The sequence below is a fragment of the Vitis riparia genome, chromosome 9 (genome assembly GCF_004353265.1).
Source record: "Vitis riparia cultivar Riparia Gloire de Montpellier isolate 1030 chromosome 9, EGFV_Vit.rip_1.0, whole genome shotgun sequence".
Lineage (NCBI taxonomy): Eukaryota > Viridiplantae > Streptophyta > Magnoliopsida > Vitales > Vitaceae > Vitis > Vitis riparia.
This window is the reverse complement of record NC_048439.1, coordinates 8,273,227-8,299,077: the sequence shown is the minus strand read 5'-3', so window position 1 is coordinate 8,299,077 and position 25,851 is coordinate 8,273,227. Positions and strand designations below refer to the sequence as shown.

The window sequence follows — 25,851 nt, the reverse complement described above, 5'->3', positions numbered from 1 at the left end:
AATTTAATACTCCCTTGAATTGTTTTTCCAATTATTTATTATTTTCTTTCTTCTTTATTTTTTAAAATATGACTATGAAATTATTTTAATGCTAAAACTTCCTAAAAATTTGAATTTGTTTTTATAAGAGTAACAAAATATGGTTAAATCTTGAATTAAACAATACATAAAAAATAACGGAACTTGAAAATAAAATCAAAAGATGTCAAAATTTGAGCAAAGTATGTAAGTTTCAGCTCGTAGCAATCATACATCCCATTTCTTTCTATCTAGTGGAAACAAATAGTAGTTAATTATGCAAACATCATCCAATTAAAAGTATCTAATTATACAAATATGCTGATAACTTGGAAAGACTATCAAAAACAAAATAATAACAGGAATATATACATTCCTCGATAAAATTGAACCATCTATGACGCCAATAAGGATTGATGTAAAGGATGGTAACAAATCCTAACAAGATCATGATATATGAAGTAGTAAAACTTGCAAAGAAAACAACATGATTGATATCATACCATTTTGCCTCACTTTCAAAAGATTGTGATGGTGCGCATGGTGGCTCAATACTTGTGTTGCATTTTCTCTTTAACAATGTCCCACAGAGAAAAGGATTACCTTCATAGCTCCTTTCATCAAATGTCCCAAATTGTGCTTTGGTACCTGGAACTCTACCAGAGATGTTGTTGTAAGCCACACTGAACACCTCTAGAAAATTGAGTTCAACTAGCTCTAGAGGAATTTCTCCACTCAATTTATTATAAGAAAGGTCTAAGCTCTCTATTTGAGAAAGATTGGAGAAACTCTTTGGAATGGAGCCCTTCAATTGATTGTGAGACAAGTTCAATGCATGAATCCAACTTAGCTTTCCAAGTTTGTGAGGGATTTCACCGGTTAAGTTATTACATGACAAGTCCAATCCAGACATGAAATTAAGGATGTCACCACTGTAGGAGTCATGCCTGTTCTTGGTGACAAACCCAACTTCATCTTTTTCATCATATACATCACTCCCAACCTCCCATTTTTTCACCGTGAATCCAACATATAAATTACGAGAATCCCCTCCATACCCAAAATCAATGAACTGTCTAAACACGTCATTCTCCTTTTTCATCTCCCCAAATCGGATATCGCCAAAGCATTTGGGAATTGGCCCTGAAAAAGAGTTATTTGAAAGATCCATCAAGCTTATTTTAGTTAAATGACAAAGATGATTTGGAATGAAACCACTGAAAAGGTTTCCTCTTAGCAAAAGAATCCTTATCTCCAAACATGCAGAGATTGAATTGGGAATACTTCCAAATAACCTGTTATCTCGCATATCCAAAGTCAATAGATATGAGGAATTGAGAAAATCTCTGGGTATTAATCCTGTAAACATGTTCCCTTGCAAATGTAGATGCTCTAAATACTCCATGCTCTTCAAAGAAGGAAGAGATCCTAAAAGAGCATTTTGAGAAACATCAAGAAACTCCATCTGTTGCAATTGAGAAATCTCAGGTGGTAATTTGCCTTTAAAATTATTGTTGCCCATGACCAATGTTCTCAATAATGTCATGTTACCTATCCCGCTTGGAATTTCACCTGACATGTAGTTGTTGCTCACATCCAACACCCTCAACTGAGAGCTTCCGGAGATTACATTTGACAGAGTTCCCGTGAACTGATTATTGTCTAAATACAAAATATTCAACGAAGTCATGTCCCTTGAAAATATTTCACCATGAAATTTATTATATGATAATTTTAGAATCACCAAATCTTTTGTTGCAAGCAACTGCTTTGGTACTTCACCTGAGAAATTATTGGCAGACAAATCCAACACCCGTAAGGAACTCATTTCAGCTATTGAGGATGGGAGAAGACCTTCAAAACCATTGTTGGATAAATTTAGAAACACAATATTTGGAATCATATGGGCCACATTTTCTTGAAGTCGTCCATCCAACTGATTGTGTGAGATATCCAATGAACTGATACGGATATTAGGTCCCAGGGGAAGTAGTTGACCCATTAAAGAGTTATTCCTTAGGACTAGAAATTCTAGTCTCGTGTTGTTTTCAAGCAACCAATTGGTGAACCTTCCTGTCAAGTTATTATGGGATAGATCAACCACCACTAATTTGAATTGGTATTGAAGAAAATCAGGAATGTCACCGGTGAGCTTGCAGTTGGATAGGAAAAGAGCCTTCAATTGAAACAGGGGAACCCAACCAACTGGATATTCAGTTTCTACCTCAAATTTGTTGTTATCGCTTCCAAGTATGACCACTTGAAGCTTGGAGTGATTAGCAAAAGAGCTGAAAGAGAATGAACCCTCAAAATGATTGTAACTGAGATCGATGTACTCCAGGGATGTGAGATTAGGTAACAGAGGCGAAGAAAGATTTCCGGATAAATGGTTGGAAGAGAGATCCAATAACCTCAAAGATGTCAAATTATTCAAACATGGAGGAAGAATCCCTTGGAATAAGTTGTAAGAAAGATCTAATTCTTGAAGCTTATTCAATTGGCAGAAACCTACAAAAGAGAACAAGACATGTAACTAATCATCTCCTTGAAATGCCTTTGACTCCAAACTTACAGCCAGCTATTACTCACCGTTAATGAGGTCTTCATGAATTAAGAGCTCTAGATGAATTAAAATAATGTTTTTCATTAAATATTAAAAATTACAAGACATCAATTAATTACCATAGAAAACAACATATTAAAAAAATTGTTGAATATGATCTTAGACATCAACAATGATGGTAATATTTACGATCTTCTTAAATAATAATCTTTAAATCTAAAAATTATTCTTCATTGAATAAGTTTATTCCAAATTGTTGAATTTTTCATATCTATAAAAAGAAATATGAATATAAATGATGTTACGAGATTTTTTACATGATTTAGCCTTATAATCTAGAGATAAAAATGTTTATTCCTTTCCTTGAGTTTTCATTAAAAGAATTTTTATTCAAATTTTGTATCAAATGAAGCAATTTGTTTTCCTTACTTTTCCACAATTACTTACAATTAGTTGTTACTCAGTGTTTATGAGGTCTTTATGAATTATAAAGATTGGTAACTCTAAATGTTGTAAAGATTCATTAAGAACAAACACGTGCTTATATAATTTATAAGGCAAGATACTTTTTTCTAGCTTACATTAACTACAACTTTTTTTTTACAATATTTATCTTCTCTAATCTATATGAAACAAACAAATCATAACATATGTACCTTGATTTTGTAAAGAACCATTGAGGTGATTTCCGACCAGCGATAAAAACTTGAGATGAGACATCAATCTTATAGATGATGGAATAATCCCACTTAAGGAATTAGAACTCAAATCTAGTATCTCCAAATTGCTTAAGCTTGCAAAAACTGTCAAAAGAAAATTAAAATAACTAGTATAAGAAAAAACATCTTTCTTAAATACAAATAAAATAAAACGTTTGCTACTTTAAAAAAAATTACCAATACCTATTATTTCATTTTTTTTATACCAAACTAAAGAAATGCATTGTTTTTATAAATTAGAATACTTGTCTACTTTTCTATAAAAATATCTAAATTCCCAACAAATATTTTTATCTACTATGTGGGAGCTATACCTATTCTTGGTAACAAACTCAACTTCATCTACTTTATCAAGGAGTTCACTAGAGAAAAATAAATATTTTATTAAGTAAACCCTATATATAGAAGGATTGCTTTTTGAATATGAATCCAACATCGGTATATACACATTGTGCTCAGTTTTGAAATCTCCAAATCCGATATGACCAAAGCATCCGGGAATTAACCCAGAAAAATTGTTGTTTGAAAGATCCATCAAGCTTATTTTAGTCAAATGACAAAGTCGATATGGAATGAAACCACTTAAAAGGTTTCCTCTTAGCAGAAGAATCCTTAGCTCTAAAAGTGTAGAGATTGAATTGGGAATACTTCCAAATATTTGGAATCATATGGGCCATATTTTCTTGAAGTTGTCCATCCAATTGATTGTGTGAGATATCCAACGAACTGATTAGGGTATTAGGTCCTAGGGGAAGTAGTTGACCCTTTAAAGAGTTATTCCTCAGGAACAGAAATTCCAATCTCATATTGTTTTCAAGCAGCCAATTGGGGAAACTTCCTGTCAAGTTATTATGGGAGAGATCAACTGCCGTTAATCTAAATTGGTATTGAAGAAAACCAGGAAGGTCACTGGTGAGGTTTCAACTGAAACAGGGGAACCCAACCAACTGGATATTCAGTTTCTACCTCAAATTTGTTGTTATCCCTTCCAACTACCTCAAATTTGTTGTTATAGCTTCCAAGTATGACCACTTGAAGCTTGGAGTGATTAGCAAAAGAGCTGAAAGAGAATGAACCCTCAAACTGATTGTAACTGAGATCGATGTACTCCAGGGATGTGAGATTAGGTAACAGAGTGGAAGAAAGATTTTCGGAGAATAGGTTGGAAGAGAGATCCAATAACCTCAGATATGTCAAATTATTCAAACATGGAGGAAGGATCCCTTGGAATAAATTGTAATTAAGATCCAACTCTTGAAGCTTATTCAATTGGCAAAAGCCTACAAAAGAGAATAAGACATGTAACCAATCATCTCCTCGTCTTGTCAATGCCCCCAAACTTACAACTAGCTGTTACTCACAGTTGATGAGGTCTTTATGAATTAAGAATAAAGTTTTTCATTAAATACCAAAAATTAATAGACATGCATGACTTCATTGGCATAAAGAACAAACAAGATATTAAAAAAGAAAACAGAAAAACCTATAATCACAATATATGTACCTTGATTTGGTAAGGAACCATTGAGGTAATTTCCAGCTAGAGATAAAGACTTGAGAGAAGACATCAATCTTATAGATGATGGAACGATCCCACTATATGAATTATACCTCAAATCCAATACCTCCAAATTGCTTAAGCTTGCAAAATCTATCAAAAGAAAATCAAAATAACTAGTGTAATAAAAGTTATTGTTCATAAATCAAAATAAATTAAAATGATTTAAACAAACTACCTTAAAAAATGATCAAAACCTATCGTTTTACCTTTTTTCATACCAAATTAGAAAAGTGCTTTAGTATTATAAACTAGAGCACTTTGTCTATCTTTCCATAAAAGTATCTAAATTTCCAACGACTTTTTTATTTTTTATTTTTATTTTTTATCATTTATCATATTCAACAATGACTATAATATTTATGATCTTCTTAAATAATAATCTTTTACTCTAAAAAATATTCTTCCTGAAATCAGTTTTCTCCAAATTATTGAGTTTTTCAAATCCATAAAAAGAAAGATGAACATAAACGATGTTAGGAGATTTTTTTAATTGATTTAGTATTATAGTCTAGAGATAAAGTTGTTTTTTTTCCTTTCCTTGAATTTTCATTAAAAGAATTTTTATTCAAATTTTGTATCAAACAAACCAATCTCATTATACTTACTCTCAAAAATTAAATTTCCTTCATTTTTTGTTACCAGTTGCATCGTTTCTTCGTAAATCTATGTAACTCTTAATTAGAGTTTAAAGTATGCTTGATTCTTGAAAAGCAACAAGGAAAAGAAAAAATAAAGAAAAATAGTTTTCTTATATTTGGATAAAATACAAAAAATGTAAGAAAAATACTAAATAAATAAATGATAAAATATTTTCTTCCCTATTTATCTTAGGTAATGTTTACTACCTAGAAAGTTTAAGGGAAAGAAAATAGAGTAGGAAAAAAAATGAAAGAAAAAAGTCAAAAAAGAATTTCAAAATCATTTTCTTGTTTGGTTGTCCATACCAACTTTAAGGGAAAGAAAATTCAATTTTTGAAAAATATACTTTCTTTAAATTTTCTTCACCTTTTTCTTCCTTAGCATTTTTTATGGGGATGAACAAATTTGTCACTTTCCTTGCTTTTCCCTCATTTTTGTCCTTACTTTTTTCATAGTTACTTACAATTAGTTGTTAGTGGTTGTTAATGAGGTCTCTATGAATTATAAATATTAGTAACTTTGAATGTTGTAAAGATTCATCAAGAACAAAACATGCTTACATAATTGAAAAAGCAAGTTTTTTAGTTTTAGCTTACATTAACTATGACAACTTTTTTTTTACAATGTTTATCCTCTCTAATCTCTATGAAACGAAGAAAGCATAACATATGTACCTTGATATTGTAAAGAACCACTGAGTCTATTTACAGCCAAGGATAAAGACTTGAGAGAAGACTTAAATCTTATAGATGATGAAAAAATTCCATTGAAGAAATTACCACTCAAATCCAATATCTCCAAATTGTTTAAGCTTGCAAAATCTGTCAAAAGAAAATTAAAATAACATTGTATAAGAAAAGACATTGTTCTTAAATACAAATAAAATAAAATGTTTGCCACCTTTAAAAATGATCAAAACCTATCATTTTACATTAACTATGACAACCTTTTTTTCACAATGTTTATCTTGTCTAATCGTTATGAAACAAAGAAAGCATAACATATGTACCTTGATATTGAAAAGAACCATTGAGTCTATTTCTAGCCAAGGATAAAGACTTGAGAGAAGACTTTAATCTTATAGATGATGAAACAATTCCATTGAAGAAATTACCACTCAAATCCAATATCTCCAAATTGTTTAAGCTTGCAAAATCTGTCAAAAGAAAATTAAAATAACATTATATAAGAAAAGACATTGTTCTTAAATACAAATAAAATAAAATGTTTGCCACCTTTAAAAATGATCAAAAACCTATCATTTTACATTAACTATGACAACCTTTTTTTCACAATGTTTATCTTGTCTAATCTTTATGAAACAAAGAAAGCATAACATATGTACCTTGATATTGAAAAGAACCATTGAGTCTATTTTCAACCAAGGATAAAGACTTGAGAGAAGACTTTAATCTTATAGATGATGAAACAATTCCATTGAAGGAATTATAACTCAAATCCAATATCTCCAAATTTCTTAAGCTTGCAAAATCTATCAAAAGAAAATTAAAAAAACATTATATAAGAAAAGACATTGTTCTTAAATACAAATAAAATTAAATGTTTCCTACCTTGACATTGTAAAGAACCATTGAGTCTATTTCCAGCCAAGGATAAAGACTTGAGAGAAGACTTTAATCTTATAGATGATGAAACAATTCCATTGAAGGAATTATAACTCAAATCCAATATCTCCAAATTGCTTAAGCTTGCAAAATCTATCAAAAGAAAATTAAATAAACATTGTATAAGAAATGACGTTGTTCTTAAATACAAATAAAATAAAATGTTTGCTACCTTTAAAAATGATCAAAACCTATCATTTTACATTTTTTTCATACTAAACTAAGGAAATGCATTGTTCTTATAAACTAGAGCACTTTGTTTACTTTTCTATAAAAGTATCTAAATTCCCAACAAATATTTTTACCATTATCATATTCTATAATGACCATAATATTTATGATCTTCTTAAATAATAAAATTTTACTCCAAAATTTGTTCTTTCTTGACTAAGTTTTCTCCAAATTGTTGAGTTTTTCCAATCCATAAAAAGAAAGATGAATGTATATGATGTTAGGAGATTTTTTAAGTAATTAATTTTTATAATCTAGAGATAAAAATGTTTTTTCCTTTCCTTGAATTCTCATTGAAAGAATTTTTTTATTCAAATTTTGTATTAAATGAAGCAATCCGATTATAGTTACTCTCAAAAATTAAATTTTCTTATTTTTTTTTGTTTTTCCTTAAATCTTTGTCACTCCTAATTAAAAATTAATTTTGTTTGAAAGTATGTTTGGTTCCTAAAAAGCAAGAAGGAAAATAACAAATAAAGAAAATAATTTTCTTATATTTGGATAAAATACAATAAGGTAAGAAAAAATACTTCAAAAAAAAAAAAAAATACTAACAGATTCTCTTCCCTATTTTTCTTAGGCTACACTTGGTAGCTAGAAAGTTTGAGGAAAAGGAAATAATGTAGGGGAAAAAAAGAGAATGAAAGAAAAAATTTAGAAAAAAAAAATATAAAATCATTTTCCTGTTTGGTGGTCATAGCAAACTTGAGAAAAAGAAAATTAAATATTTTAAAAATACACTTTCTTTAAATTTTCTTTACCACTCAAATTCAATATCTCCAAATTGGTTAAAGTTGTAAAATTTATCAAAAGAAAATAAAAAAAAAAAAAACTAATGTAAGAGAGGACATTATTCTTAAAAAAATTAGAATGATTTAAGTAAAACACCATAAATTGGTAAACCTCAATTTGATATCTATCATTTTTGCTTGGTTCATACGAAAATGCAAAACAATAATTTTATTATTTCTTATAAATAGGAACATTTATCTACTTTTCTTTGAAATATCTATATTACTAATAGCTATTTTTACCTATATTAATATATTTGACAATGACCCTAATATTTATGACTTCTCATATTATTATCTTTTACTCTAAAAATTGTTCTTACTTGAATCACTTTTTTATTTAATTTTTGCACATAGTACTATAATAATCCTTTATAATAATTACTAGTCACTTTAAAATTTATTTTTACCTTTATACTATTCCACTTTCTTCTCAAATTTTGGTTGCTCTTAAAAATTAGTTTTAAAAAAAAATTCCTAGAATCTCAGTACAATTTTTTTTTCTTTAAAAAATTTTATGACTTCCAAATTATTTTTCTTTCAACTCTTAAAATCCCTCATCTTTCTCTACTTCTAGAAATAAATGCTTCAAACTACTTATTATTTATTAAAATATGTTTTTCTTTTAATTTTAAAACATTTTATATATTTTTTGTATAATTAAAACTTAAATTCTATATTTAATTGCAATTATAGTATTTTTTTAACTAGGTGCATCATATGCTATATTTTTAAATATATATGGAGATTAAATACATTGATTAGGTGCATCATATGATTTTCTTAAATACATTTGAGAAATGACTAAGATGAGTCACCAAAAATAAATAGTATCTTGAGGTTAATTGAGCTGTAATTTACTATTTTATATTGTGAATATTCATTAAAACTTATTTTTAAGAACAATTTTTTTTAAAAATCAAATAAAATCATTTGCAAAAATGCTACCTGACATTGGACAATTCTAAGACTTTTCATCCGACCGAGGGATGAAAGATAGTAAAATTATTGACCTTTAAAATTACCGCTTAGCAAGAAAAAAAGGCTAAGCTTGGAGAGAATCATATATGGGTTGTATATATGTGATAGAGATTTGAAGGTAAATCCAAATGTCGGTGAAATGAAGGGAAAGATTGTGTAATCCAATTGAATTGCTAGATTATTTTCTTGATTTACAAACCTATCAATCTAACATTACTTAGTAATCACATGATTTATAATTAAATTGTTGCATAATTCAATGGATTGAAATTCAATCACTCAATAAATTCAAATACTTAATGCCTAAACTATTTCTAAAAAGTTTCCAAAAAAAAAAGATCATATGATTTTTTTTTTTTAAATGTAAAAAGAACATGTTCGGAATGTAGTTGAATTTGGATGAGGACTTCCATTAATATTTGATGGAAATAGTAAATCCACTACTAAACTAAAGGCAAAACATGACTAAGATAAATTTGATAACAAAGACCATGAGGAAAAGTGAGGGCCTTCTATAGCATCTTTAATGATGCTAGTTCTGATGACTTATATATATATATATATATATATATATATATATATATATATATATATATATATATATATATATATATATATATATATATCATGAGAGCAATTTTGTTGTGAAGTTTGTTGAAAATATAAATGTTAAGTTTGAGAGTATTACAATGTGTGGAAAGATGAAATATTTTCTAAATTCTATGATGAGTTGAGTAATATTTGCAACTCAAGCTTAATGTAGGGGAGAAGATTCTTGAATCTAAGCTAGTAAAAAAAATCCTTATATCTCTCTCTTTCTTGTAGGCACCTAAGGAAACTACCATAGAGGAAAACAAAGACAAAGATATTGATTCAATTAGAGTTAATGAACTTATGGAATCCCTTCAAACTTACACGATGCCCTTACCTAGTTCTATGAGGCCTAAGGACGAAGCCCTAAAAGCTTCTATGAAAGAAAATGAGTCTAAAGAATATAATGACCAATGTTTAACATATGTTGAACTTTCATTTTTCTTTAAAATGTTTAAAATGCCATGGAACCTCACAAAAGATCTTTCACCAAATTAGACTCTAAAAAGCAAAAGGGATTTGAATTAAACAAAAGGAAAAAAAGAAAAGAGTTCATCTAAGAAAAAGAAAATTGAGTGCTTTAATTGTGGGGGGAATGGGACACATGGTTATTGATTGTCCTTGCCTTAAAAACATTAGGTATGAAGGCTATGTAGGGGACTTGGAGTAATTCCATGTTTGATGATTGTAGGGCTAAGAACTCAAATGAGAGTAAAGATGTACAAAATGATAATCTTATTGTTTTTGTTCATATGTAGCTAATTTTGATTATGATCCATTGGGTTAATTGAATCCTAGTGAAAAAAATGAGTTTTATTTTAATGATGTACATGGGGTCTATAATGCAGTATTATAGGAAAACTAAAAACAAAGGTTGAAAGCATAAAAGTGAATAAAAAGACATTAAAATTAATGAGCTCTATGATTCTTTGAATATTAAAAATATCAACATATTAAATGAACATATTGTTAATAAGGTGAAGTTTCTAGGGACTAAACATAAAACTATCATTGATAAAGATAAAGATTTAACTCTAAAAGTTGAAAAGTTGAGGAACGACATGACCGATACTAATGAAATATTTAATCTTAGGTCCAAGACCATTAAAGAAAAATTTGGTAAAGAAAAATTTGTACATGATGAACATGGCATATAATATATTAGCAAGGTTAGGACTCCCACAAGTGGGAAAACAATCTTTGTAACAGTTAAGTAGGGTCTTTCTTATGTGGAAGCATCCTCGAGCACTACCCCTTTTTGCACTGTGTGCAATAAGTTTGGACATGACCAAAGTAAGTGCTATTGCAAATTCTTCAATAGGTTTTAGTCATATGTTAAATTGCTAGTAAATGAGTCCAACTTCCTTATATTTCTTTTTTTACAAGGCCATTGCATGAAGTACCCAAAACATATGTTAAATTGTTATTCTAGTATTATATTGAGCATTGTGGGTCTCACTGCATATACCACCCATATTGGCTCATATTATACACCTTGTCATTTTTCATATTATTTTGGGAAGTTGTAAATGAGAAATTAAAAGTAATTACTAGAGGTATATAATTTTCATAGGTAAAAGGAATTTCCTCAAGGATTATAAATGGATAACTAATAATTAGTTCTAGAATGTTAATTAAATTATGTTTTCAAAATATATAAAATGTTGGTCCTAATGTGAAATTCCACATCAGCTAAGGAGAAAAGTTTCTACGACTTTATATTTAGTAGACTTCTCATAAACCTATAGAGATATTTTAAAGTAGGCCTCAACCCAAAATGAATAACATCTATATAGGAGCAAGCAAGCCCTTACACTTAGGCTAAATTTGTATATGACAAACATGGCATAAAATATATTAGCAAGATTGAGACTTCCATAAGTGGGAAAACAAAGCATCCTCTAGCACCACCCCTTTTTGCACCATGTGCAATAAATTTGGACATGACCAAAGTAAGTGCTATTGCAAATGATTCAATAGGTTCTAGTCATATGTTAAATTAATAGTAAATGAGTCCAACTACCTTAGATTTCTTTTTTTACAAGGCCAATTGCATAAAGTGCCCAAAACAATTGTTTTTATTACTTAGTACTTTCATTTCTATTAGATGACATAGATACTAGTACTATATTGAACATTGTGGATCTCATTGCATATTCCACCCATATTGGTAGATATTGTACACTTTGTCATTTTTCATATTATTTTAGGAAGTTGTAAATGAGAAATTAAAGGTAATTACTAGAGGTATATAATTTGCATAGGTAAAAGGAATTTCCTCTAGGATTATAAATGGATAACTAATAATTAGTTCTAAAATGTTAATTAAATTATGTTTTCAAAATATATAAAATGTTAGTCCTAATGTGAAATTCCACATCAGCTAAGGAGAAAAGTTTCTACGACTTTATATTTAGTAGACTTCTCATAAATGTATAGAGATATTTTAAAGTAGGCCTTGACCCAAAGTGAATAACATCTATATAGGAGCAAGTGAGCCCTTACACTTAGGCCAAAACTTTTACTTGACACGTGTTGACCAACATTGAATATAGTACGAATTTAATTAATTATGACCTACCATTCATTTTTTAGTTTCGTATATTGCATAGTTATTTGAAGTCTAATTTCAAATTTTTATTATTTGTGAGTGTGGGATTGTAATACTAGTCTATGAACATCTATTAATAAAAGAGTTTAATTATGCTAGTCACAACTTTATGTAGTTATGGTAATTTAAATTGAAGTTCTTTTGATCAAATTTAGGAAACCCTACCTTCAACAAATATTGACCATTAAATCCAAAAGTAGTCTAACCTCTTCAATCAATATAAGGTATAAGTTAAATTATGTTATTTATGACTTTTCTCTTTGATTAAATTGGGAAGAAAAATATACTTCTAGCCCAATGCTTAAACACTAAGCATGGTTGATTTTTTAATTTCATTTTCCTATGTAAAATGATAAACAATATCAAGAAAATCCAAATAACCAAGTAATGATAATAGATAAAACAATTTAATTGATTTATTATATGTCCTAAATATAATGATAATTCTAATTAGAATTTACCTTGGATTGATAGGGAGCCATTGAATCTATTCCTGCTTAAATCCAGTGTCATCAAGTTTCCAAAAATAGATAATTCTGTAAGATGGTTCAAGAAAGAAAATAAAATTGAAAAAATAAATTATGGTAGAGTGGTTACTAAGGATATTAAAAGAATAAGCAATACCTTGGGAAGGAAAAAGTCCCTCAATATAGTTGTTGCTTACAACTAGTGTTTTAAGGGATGTGAGTCCACTCAACTGTTTTATAATGGTCTTGTTGAACCCATTATAACCAAGGTTTAAGATTTCCAGCTTTTTCAGCTTAGGCAAACTTTTAAAACCTACAAGAAGATCAAAGAAAGTAAAGATATTAATATTTCATAATATTAAAAATAAAAAGCTCGTAGTTGATTATAACCTTGGTAGTTGCTAAACCTTTAAAAATATTTTCAATATATATTGTTTAAACTCTCAAGAAATAATATAATTACCATTAGTACAACTATTGTCTCAATGTTAAGTAGATATAATTATCACTAACACGTTTGATTACTTTTGTTTGTTTCTTCTCTAATTTAGTAGAAGACCTAAACAAGATCATTAACTTAATGCTATTACAATCCTATCACTTCTACTTAGCCTATTTATTCTCTTTCCCAATTAATTAATATAAATTCATAGGTTCATCTAAGCCTTAAACTTGATTGAATAGAGGAACTATGTTGTCTTACATCACTTTTGGTATCAAATGTTTCTTAATAAGAATGTATTTTATCACTTCTATCTTTATTGTCTAAGATAGGAATTGAATAGATACCTAATGCTAGCTATTTTAACAAACCAATTTATTCTTTTACCTAGATAACAAAATCTAAACTCACAAGTTCTTGACTGTATAAAGTACATGCTCTCTTGCATAAATTTTGGTATCTAAGTTTGGTTATTGATAGTCATAAAAAAGAAGCTTTAGAGCAAAACCAACTAATGATGAACAAAACATAATACTCTTGAATCATGGAGGAACATAGGCCCACTTGTTAATAGACAAAAAGGTTCTATATTCAAGAACAAGTAATGATAATAGTGACAAGGATGTGAATCAAGAACAAGTACACCAGGTTTTACATTTACTTGAAAAGCATGGATTAAAGGCTAATTGAGTTCAAGAATTTATGCAATATCCCATGCTTTGGACTTATTATAGACTTGTAAGAGAGGGATAAGTACTGCATAGTCTTACCATAAAAATAAAAATTTGTTCTAAACTTTCAAAGAAAGGTAGATCTCACTCTATATTTAGATTGGTTTGCAACTATACTCAAGTGTTTTGATTTTTATTTATTTTTCCAACATGTGGTGCCAGTAAATGAGTTTGGATGGAAATTTATGCCTTCAACCTACTAAGTTCTGAGACTCAGTCAACTTGTTAAGTTAAAAAGTTGTTTTTATTCTAGTGTATATGCAAATTTATTTAGAAATGAAGGAATTGATCAATTTCTTCATTGAGCTAATTTGTTGTACCTAGCAAGCTTTCCAAAGTGCACAAATAGTGACAACAAATGAAAAATTATACTTTCTAGTGATGAGTAATATTATTGATAACACCTATTATATATTTTTTTCTTATTAGTATGCCAAATGGTGAGTGAATACAAAAAAATTGCATTTACCATCTTTTTTTTTATTAGTAATACTATTTATATGCATGAATTATCACCTTGATAATCTCTTGTCGTGTAAAAAACTAACATCTAAATTTGACCCAAATTGAAAGACAAAAAGACCCACTTGCGACTATGCATATAAAGTTGAATTTAGTTTAAGTTCGACAATGGATTTGGATATGTTTTTTATAATGTCATACACCATTGGTTGATTTTTATGTAATATCTTAAGTTTTAAAACATCGAGGGCACTTTGAAAACAACATGATTTATGTGATTTGATAGTTGTTGTTGTTCATAGAGCTTTTGATAAATGGACTTAGTTGTGCTATTGAAAAGTTTTGGGTTTTTTTTTTTCTTTTGTAGGTGAAGTTGTATTGTATTAATTAAAATTTTTAGCCATTTTAGGTTTGAGGACTAAAATACTTATTTTCCTTTTTAGCAATGTTATTTTTACTTGAATATGCAATTATTGTTTATCCATTCTTTAAAATTAATCAAATCATCCTTTGTATAAGATGAACCCTCCTTCACCTCTTAGTCATACACACCCAATAACCTAGTGTGCAATAATTTTGTTGTCTTACAAATTTTTAGGAATTATAATTACAAAACCTGATGAATTTTAAATCCAAGACTAGTTTGTTCTTGTTTGATGTATAAATTAAATTCAATTACTATGTACTTTTAAGGAGTTTTTATCATTTATGTCTTTGTTTAAGCACAAAAATAAAAAATAAAAATTAACAACTAAATCCTAATGCTTAAACATTGTTTTGATGATTGATCAACTACATTTCGTTATCTTGTAAAACAAGTTTCAAAGAGAGACTTATTTGTTATCAAGTTAACATTGATTAACTTTCAACCTACTTGTAATTGGTAAATAATCAATAAGGAGATCAGTATGTGAGTGAAAAGATAATGAGATATGGATGACTACTTAAATATACCCAACAACTAGAAGGTATTTTGAAAAATTTATGTGTTTTTTACTATGTTCAGTTGATTAACTACATCCATTATAAACAAATATCAATAATAACTTTAAATTCAAATCAAGTTATTCTTTAGAAGCATTGCTTTTATAAAAGTTTTAAATTGGACATTATATTTATTGATCACTTAAAATCTAACAAGTGATTCCTTAGAAAAGTTCTTACTTTCTATCTAGAACTTCTATTGTCCCTCTAATAGGCATTTAAAAAATCAATAAATTTTAGTTAAAGTTTTACTTGACAATCTTAACCCTTGGGTTTGTTCTTTTATTTAATTATGATTTCAACTTGCTCAAAAGTAAGTTCATCAATATTTTCTACATCTTCATGAATGCTATACATAGCTTGAGTACAATTCTCTTCTTGAATTGGTTTCTCTCCATTTATTAGAAGCAAATTAACATGCAATTTAAAATACTCCTTTAAAACAATTTGAACAATTAGAATCATGATACCAAACTCTATTGGTGAAATTTCTTACTAACTATGCCCAAGGTTATGAATTTGTTCTTCTTAAATTTATCAACCTAAGTTATCATGAACATATGTAGAGGTGCATGAATATTTCCACAAATAATGTTCTATGGGCTACCTTATAAGTAAATACTCATTTATTTAGTCAACTCATATTAGCATTATCAAGATCAAGTATGCAATTATTACATCAATCTCTTGATGCAATCACTCGATGTATTTTATTTTCAAACAAAGCTGTTGGTTATAAGCATCAATTGACTCTAAAAAAAAAAGCATTCTATGTTTGTGACCATCATAGTGGTAGTAGCAGATATAGTGTTCACTATTTGGTAATTGACTTTAATATAGTAAGGTTGGTTTAAATACCAATTAATATGAATATAAAAAGATTACGGAGACTCTTGAATTAACATTTATTAGAGAGAAAATTTTCACCTAAAAGTTTATGAACCTACTTTATTTAGTTGGTCAATTTATAGGCTCTATAAAATCCTAATATTAATCAATGAATTGGGAGAAAAATTTCAAAGATGGACTCAAGGTTGGTTTAAACGTGGAGCTGAACAAGGCCCAAGGACCTAGGTGCAGCCCAAGCTTGGCCCTAAACTTGAAACCACTTTTTAGACTTGAACAAACCAGAAAATTTCTTTAGCTTGCCTACAAGTAGCCAAGAAAAGGCATAAAAGTCATAAAATAGTTGGGAATAAGTTCTTGGTTAAATTGCATATCACTGATAAGACTTTGTGATTATAATGCTTTGCTACTCATAGAAACTCCATTATCCTCAAAGGTTCTTTAACTTAGTAGCCAAAAGTGCATGAGAACATTGAAGCTCATGCTTTAGTAGGTTGAAATGTGAAATATCTTATAATATTCGATTCAAAATTTTGATGGGCAATGGATCCTACGAGTTACATTCTAATTTGAAAAGAAAAAGTTGCAAAATTGAATGAAGGAAACATGGTTCTGATATATATAAGGTTAGAACATTATGGTTATGGTTATGTTATATTTCTCTATTTGCCACTGGATCAAATAAATGCTAGTATTGTCTCTATATTTTTTATCCTATGACTCATATACATGTGAGACCTTATAATCTTCCTAGTGCTTTCTCACCCACATATGCATTTGAGAGAGAAAAATTGAAGGTTAGAAATTCAATTTTTGATAATTGAGTAGTTTCAACTATCAACATGCTTGCGGATGAGTAATGATAATCTCCATAAAGATCAAGAACCTTATTTTTTCTAAATATACAATAAAAGGTATTAAGTGTCGTCACCATTATCATCACCATTATTATTCTTCATAGTATTCTTAACTACATTTTTTATACCACTACACTCATAATACATTTAATACACAAAATAATAATTCTAAGGAATGAAAAATGTTAAAAATTAATAATTACTCTTTATTCATTTGGTTATTTTAATCCAATATTTAGCATCTAATTAGTTTTCATTTCTTTGAATTTTTTTTTTTTTTAATATCCATCTAGTTCAAGTCTAACTAATTCTATCTCAAAAAACCTCATTTAGTGTTCATATTAATCTATGTATTTTTTTTTTAATTTTAATTTTAATTTATGTATTTTTTTATATTTTGTTTACTTATCTATTTGTATTCTTGACCTTTTTATTATTTTTTTTACTTTTTAATTTTTTTTCATTTATTTTTTATTTTTAAAATTTAGGAAGATTAAAATTTTCTATTTTGTTGTATATTGTTTCTTATTGATATTTTTATTTAAATAATTATATGTACATTTATGGGTGTCTACCCTTGTCTCCATAGAATATATATATTTTTTTATTCTTCCTATATATATATGGGTGACCCATAAATGCTTAAATTCTTAAGAAACCCAAAAGCCCATATAACCGCCTGAAATTTTTTGTTCTAGCGATAAGATGAAATAATTATTTTAAAATGGAATAGTTATTCCATATAACAAAAGAGATATCAAACTAACTAATACCATGGAATTGTTATTTTGTTTCTTCACCTATTATATATATCAAACATGATTCTAGGTTTTTTCCAATCAAAGTATTACTGGATTTCTTTTATTGATAAATGAGCTTAGCAATGCTCCTAATACATTTTGTATAGCCTTTTGCAGCATAAGTTGTTGCTTTATTGATCATCAAAAAATTGCAAACCTAACCATGGATTCAAAGTCTAAAGTACCTTTATTATCTTTTATTAATAGTTGCAGTTGCAGTTATAGTTATAGTTATAGAGAACATTATTTCATTAATTTTTATATTTCAAAATTATATTACTAATATTAATCATCTTCACTTTTCAGGTTGTAAACCTTATAGCCCAAAATAAAAAAACTCCTTGTTATCTAGAAAATTTTAGGATAAGTTAAGGAACTAATTTTTTTTTTCTTTCTTTTTGTCTATTGATATATAAAGTCTAACTAATATACATTTTCATGATTTTCTCTTTGATTACTATACATGAACATAAAATTACAAAAAATTCTTTTTCAACTATTAGAATTTTATTGCATACATTGATTACCATGTTTTTCATTGTGCCATGTAAAATTCTTAAATGTTGTACACCTAAACATTCTTTCAATTATGTTACAAAGAATAACTAAATAATAGTCATGCACAAATTGATAGGCAAAGAATGTTGATTTTAGTTATGTTCTTACATGATATATATATAACCAAAACTTCACTTTGTATTTACCTTGCATGCCAATAAAGTAATTCCCACTTAGGTCCAACATCACCAAGTTTTCTAGAGTGCATAATTCTGCAACACCATTGAGGGGAAAAAAGATAAAAGATGTTGACAATTCTAATATTTATCATTAAAAATAATAATAATAATTACACATACCTTGGATCGGAAAAAATCCTCCAACATAGTTCCTTCTTAGAGAAAGATTTTTAAGGGATGTAAATATATTCAATTGTTGTAGGCTAGTGTTTTTGAACTTGTTGTGATTGAGGTTCAAGGTCTCGAGCTTTTTGAATATGGACAAGCTTTTTGAATCTACAAGAAAATTATAAAAAATTATAAACTTTCAAATTTCACATTTGCATATGTAAACAATTCAAACTTTTAACCTTCATAGAATGATTGAACCTTTAGTAAAAATAATTTGTGTTCAATATAGACTATAGAAAATTATCATAATTAACTTGCTTTTGAACTTCCTCATGTTGAAAACTACATGCACTTCTAAATAGTTTATTTATATTTTTATATTATATTTCAATAAGGGAGCTACAAGATTCTTAATCACATAGGTACAAGAAATAGAGAAAATGTTGATTATCTTATAACCGATATTGATATTTTATTACAAGATTTTCACCTCCTATCATCCACTATTCTTCTCTACATATCTATTATAAAGGAAGTCTTATTCATATTCTTAATCATTTATTAGTTTCTTACAAACCAGAACCTGCCATTGTATGTTATGTAGGAAGGTATTTTCTTTTACCTTCAAAAAGTAATTGCAAAGGTTGAGTAATGCAAACTCTCTACAACTTTCATTATCTCTTGATCTGAGAAACATTCTTAATTTAACAATTAATTTGTAATTTGGATACACTTCTATTTTTTTAAACAAAAACTTTTATACAAAATATAGGAATTATTATACTAAAAATACAAATTCTTAAAAATACTTTCGAAATTTTTAAAATTTGAAGAATTTTTTTGTTTAAGTCTTTACTTTTTATACATATAAGATTTCTTATATTTCATTAAAGAGTTTTTTTTTTTTCAAAATAAAAAAATAGAAGAAAGGAAGTGTATTCAAAACATATCTAAACTATCACTTGTTAGTTTAACAAAAATTGATACTTAATTTCTTTTGCATTATCACTAAGGAAAAGCTTTCTTCTCATGTAAGTACTGTAGTTCAAAGTGGTAACATAAATTTAGCTATACAATAGAAAGCACTAGTAGATGTGTTCAAGTTGCAGATCATTAATCATTACATTAGCACCCAAGCTACTAAACTAAATTACATAGTTTTTTTTTAATCTCCATATGAATTATTTCTAACCCAACTAGTCTTAATCATAATATAAATTGTTAATTAGCTTTCTAGCAACCTTTTCCATAATTCCAAAAGTATGAGTTTTGCCCTGTTAGCTCTATGAAATATAATTCATTCCCCCGATGCATATAGAAGTGATGCAAAATGGGTATTTGTTGCCAATTTCTAACAATTAATAATGGTAGCAATCAAATAAAATCAAAAGCAATCACTTCAAATCATCAAGTATTTTCATTAGAATAGTTTATTTTTCTTTCTAGTGAATCAGATAAAAGACTTCTATGACTGTTTTAAAATATTTATGAAACTACATCAATATCATGTATGAAAGTATTCATTGATAATCAAGTTAATTGATTCATAGAAAAAAAAATCAATTACTTATAAAAATATTAGTTATATCAAATATGTTGCACATGCTTAATTGATGCATCTAATTGGAACCTGAAAGTTGAAATGATGACCAATACTACTTTACATCAAATTTTATGACATTGCAAAAGAAAAATAAGTAATGAGAAGAATTTGTTGGTTAATTTGATAATTAAGAGTAATATAATGTTGCAAATAAAATGGTCCATAGAGCTTGAAGGAGCTTTCGTGGTATTTGTGAATTTAAACATGAAAATTCATGTTTTGTGCTTTTTTAATATGAATCCTAACTAAATAAGGAAAATTATCTTTTGAACTTAAAATTTTGTATACAGTTATAATAGGTTTTTAATTGACCAAAGTTTGTCCATGCCAGTAGGTTGTGGATGGATGGAAATGCACAGATGCTCATAAGTTGGGCTTTACTCAATCTAGTGTTAAACCAGTTGGACTACATCTTAAAAAATAAGGCATGGGCCCTACCTAAGGCCAGTTATTTAGACTCCAACAAACAAATGGGTTTTTATTAGTTGGGTCTAGCATTTAGTCTTAGGTTAACCCAATTACATTTAATAGGGAATGGTCCTTACTGGGATCAAAATTTATGATATTTCATTAATCGAACACTATCAATCAGAAATATTGGAAACCAAGATAGAAACAACCACTAGAATCCCACTAACTGGATTAAGTATTACATGATTGTATAAATAATAAAGGTGTGTGTATATGTTAGGGTAATGTGTTTTCGGTCAATAGGCTATTTAAGAAGGTATTTCCTTTTTCAATTTCAGCAAGAATATTTTCCTTCACCTTGAAAAGTCATTGCAAAGCTTGAATAACACAAACTTCTCTACAATTTCCATTATTATTTATTAGAAATGAGTTTAAATAATTTAAAATAAGTGAAATAAGCTTAAAGTAGCATATAAAAATAATTTATTAAATTTAAATTTATTTTTATTTTACTTCATTTTTTCTTTCCTTCTAATTTTCTTTTCTATTTGCTATTCCTCATATTTTCTGCAAACCAAACATAACTTAAGGGTTCGTGAAAAGTATTAAGAAAAGAAAAAAAATTAAAGAAAATGATTTTATTAAATAAAATAAAAAAATAATTAGAAACTTATGCATTTTCAAATATTTCATCTTTACATGAAGAATTAAAATAAGTGAAAAAGTTTAAAGTAACATATAAAAATAATGTATTTACTTTAATCAATTTTATATTTTTCTTCACTTTTTTTCTTTTCTTTTACTTTTCCTCTCTACTTTTTTCTCCTTTCATTTTCCCTCAATTTTTTTGGGAACCAAACATAGCATAAATGTATCACATACCTTTCATTTTCCCTCTGTGTGTGTGTGTGTGTGTTGTAAGACAATTTTAAAATACTTATAAAACTATATTAATCTTATACATGTAAGTATTTATTGATAATCAAGTTAATTAATTCATAAAAAAAATTCAATTACTTATGAAAATATTAGTTATATTAAACACCTTGTGCATGCTTGATGCGTTTTAATTAAAACTTATAAATTGAAAGGATGATTTAGACTACTTTATATCAAATTTAATGATATTACAAAGAAAAGTAACTAATGGGAAGAAATTGTTTGTTAATCTTACCTTTAATTTAATAACAAAATATCATAAGTTTTTTTAGCAAGTTAATGAAGTACCTTGCAATAGTTGAAAGCTTTCCAAATGATTATAGCTTAGATCCAACACTTCCAAATTTCTCAAACTAGCTAATTCTGCAAAAACATGAATCAAAAGAGAGATTAACTAAGGAACATTAAAAGTTAGAAATACATTTTACTTAATTTCAAAGAAATAATGTGGACATATAACATGCCTCGAATGGAAAAAGATCCATTCAGTCCCATGCTGCAAATAGCCAATGTCTTGAGTGATGTTATTGTGCCCAAAGATTTTAAGGCACTTTTGTCAAACTCATTACCACTTATGTCCAAGATCTCCAATTTCTTTAAACTTGATAACCCTTTAAATCCTGTAAAATAGAGTAATATAACTTTAATTAGAAGCATGTAATTACAAGTTGAGATCTTCATATTTAAATATGTAAGCTTACATGTCTTTAATATAAGAATATGCATCCAAGTTTCTAATTCAATTTGGTGATTTTTGTGTTTAAATGTTAGAAATAAAAAAGTCCATAGAGCTTCAAAGAGCTTTTGTGATCTTTGTGAATTTTAAACATGAAAATTTTCATGTTTTGTGCCCCTATAATTTGAATCCTAACTAAATAAAGGAAATTATTTTTTGAATTAAAGTTTTTATATTCATTTTAACATTGTATGGAGAATCCATCTAATAGGTTTAATTGATTAAATTTTGTCCTTGAAAATGTCATATTAATGGGTTGTGGATGGGTGGAATTTGGAGATGCGTAGATGGTCATGGGTTGGGATTTACTTTGTTCATTATTAAACCAACCTGACATCAACTTAAAACAATAAGGCTTGGACCTTACCCGAGGCTAGATTTTTTTTTTTTTTGTAAATGTGAAATTTTGAAGATGGCGATTCCTCATTTGAAAGCAATAGTCAAATTTTGTGATCACCTTTCTTTAACCAATCTCTATCAATTTGGAATATAGAAATCAAGCTTTTTAGGAATGGAAGATAAGGAAAGACAATTCAGCAAAAAGGATAAGGATATGGGAGCCTAAGTGTTCCTATTAATTAATAATTGTGAAATTGCTCACTCTTAGTTGAATCCCACTTATTGGGTTGAGTGTGAAATGATGGCATAAATAACAAGTATGCTTATATATATAAGGCTAATGTAATCTATAGTTTTCTAAAATAATAATTTTTTTATTGTTTTGTTTAAATGTTAATTTACATTATAAATTTTAATAATTAGTAATTGTTCTTATATTAAATTCAATAGTTACTAGTGACCATTTGGTCTCCACCTGAACACTTTTAAGAACATATGCTAGTAGTTCCTTTAGAATGTTTGGAGTATAAGTGAAAAGAAATTTTAAAGGTGAGAGGTAACATACCTTCATTCTCAATAAACCCATCAAATGAGTTTACAGACAAGTTTAGATGGTGAAGTTCTTCAAAAGGAAGGAATAGGGAGACATTTAGTAACCAGAATTTGACATTTTCATATTGGTACCAATGGTCTTCCAAGAAATTTTGTTGTCGCGTTATATCATTGAGGAAAAGCTTCTTAACTCGACCTGTGGTGGGATTGCAAATAACCCGCTCCCAATTACAACATTCACTAGTGTTGTTATCTATCCATGAAGGGAGAAGAAAATCTGCATGCTCATTATTCAATTTAAGAAAAGCCTTGAATTCAAGCAAACCCATCTTCTCTTCTTCGATGCAACCTTTGCATCTACATATTTGAACCAAGAGTAGTATAAAAACCCACATCAAATATTTAGATGACAAACTCTCCATTGAAAGTTCAAACATGAAGTACAAAAGAAAGACAATATTAAGTTGCTCTTGATATGCAAATAGATGAAGAGTATTTAATATAGTTGGTCCATCGTTCTTACCTACAAATTATCTTGACTAATAGTTTGACAGGGCCCACCATGCATGCTAAAGTCTATATTAATTCTATTCAAAAAGGCTATTTATGAGGAAAGAAATTGTGATAGATACAAATTATAGGGAAGACTTGGTCTCACTTTAATATGTGCCACATGTTTAAAGGATGAAGTCTTTCAAACTAAAATTTCCTTGTGAGAGATTCAATGAAGTCATGATGTACATGTTAGTATCAAATCTAAGAGTCTTCATTTACCAATTTAACAATGGTAAAGTTCACCTAACTTTATATTCAACTAACTTCAATGGTAAACCTTTTAAGAAAATGATCAACTTCCAATACCACAACTACAAATATACTAGTTATAAATATTTGTAAAAGGGCTAATTTTAGTCCACACTCCCTAAGATTTAGTACAAATACATTAAATCATCATTAGTTTTAAATTTCATTAGTTGGAACTTCCATGAATGTATTTCATCTATATAAATTGTTTTTAGAGAATTGTTGAACATATATAGCTAAAATATTTTTACCTACAATTCTTCTAAAAAATAAAATTTTAAAACAAATTACATCTATAAGAGTGTTACAAATTGGAAACCATTGGTGGTTAAGTATATTTACCGAGTGAAATTAACTTATTTGTAAAATGATTGGTAATATGAAATACCAATGAATAAGGAATTGTAGGACCACTAGACATAAAGGATTTGAAAGTTCTTTGAATAAAAAAAAACTATCCTATCAAAAAAGACATGATGATTTTTTCAATCAATTAATATCTTGTACAGTTGTCGCAACGGAGAAGGCTAGATAGAAATAATTGTAAATGACTTGACTTTAAGAAAATGATATAAAGCTTATGAGTAGCTAATGAGTTGTGGGACCACTAATATATATATTCTTTTTAAATTTTTTATTTTATATATATATATATATATATTATTTATTTTTATTTTTATTTTTACTTTTTTAGCAAAGTTATTCTAATACTATTTAAAAGATTTATCAAACTGTGTCAATACCATACATGTAGGTATTCATTGATCATCAATAAATTTATATATATATATATATATATATATATATATATATATATAAAGTATTTAGTTGCTTGGTAAAATATTAGTTATATCAAATATGTTGCACATGTTTGATGCATCTAATTTGAACTTGAAAATTTGTAAGATGACTTAGCCTACTTCTCTTCTTCGATGCAACATTTGCATTCACATATCTGAACCAAGACTAGTATGAAAACCCATGTCAAATTTTAAGATAAAAAACTCCTCATTGAAAGTCTAGAAATGAGGTACACAAGAAAGATACTACTAAATTACTCTTGATATGCAAATAGATGGAGAATACTTAATCTAGTTGGTACATCATTCTTGCCCATGAGTTGTTTTGACTAGTAGTTTGATAGCTAGGCCCCACCATGCATGCTAAAGTCTATATTCTATTCAAAAAGGCTATTCATTAGGAAAGAAATTGTGATAGATACAAATTATAGGGAAGACTTGGTCTCACTTTAATATGTGCCACATGTTTAAAGGATAAAATCTTTCAAACTAAATTTTCTTGTGAGATTCAATGAAGTCATGATGTTCATGTTAATATCAAATATAAGAGTCTTCATTTACCAATTTAACGGTGGCAAAATTAAACTAACTTAATTCAATTGTTTAATTTGTTGATTTTATTTCTATTTATTTTACAAAATAAAAATATTGAAGTGAAAAATAAACAATAAAATTTTTTTAATGGATGTAAAAATTTATTTAAATAGAAAAAATTAATTAATTAATTTCATATCAAATACTCTCTTGATTTTGAATGTCTTTTTTAAGTATGTTAACTTCTTTTAATATTAAAAGATCTTACAAATATCAATTATTAATTCAAATAAATACCAAATTAAATAAAAAAATTAAATTTTTTTCAACTGCATATATTTTATAATTTTCTTTTAACAAATAAGT

The 25,851-nt window shown here is 27.7% G+C and overlaps 1 protein-coding gene across 1 annotated transcript; it reads right to left on the bottom strand.

The window, feature by feature from the left end:
* Nucleotides 1–260: 260 nt before the first annotated feature.
* LOC117922455 (receptor-like protein 13) lies at nucleotides 261–23,694 on the bottom strand. The gene is made up of 14 exons (XM_034840587.1): nucleotides 23,361–23,694; nucleotides 22,185–22,340; nucleotides 22,009–22,083; nucleotides 18,777–18,932; nucleotides 18,624–18,689; nucleotides 12,955–13,110; nucleotides 12,792–12,866; nucleotides 7,072–7,218; nucleotides 6,846–6,992; nucleotides 6,510–6,656; nucleotides 6,175–6,321; nucleotides 4,805–4,951; nucleotides 3,238–3,384; nucleotides 261–2,526 (listed from the first exon to the last, which is right to left on the bottom strand). Exons 1-14 carry the CDS (start codon nucleotides 23,674–23,676, stop codon nucleotides 323–325), a joined length of 4,086 nt encoding a protein of 1,361 aa, XP_034696478.1. The 5' UTR covers nucleotides 23,677–23,694; the 3' UTR covers nucleotides 261–322.
* Nucleotides 23,695–25,851: the final 2,157 nt, after the last annotated feature.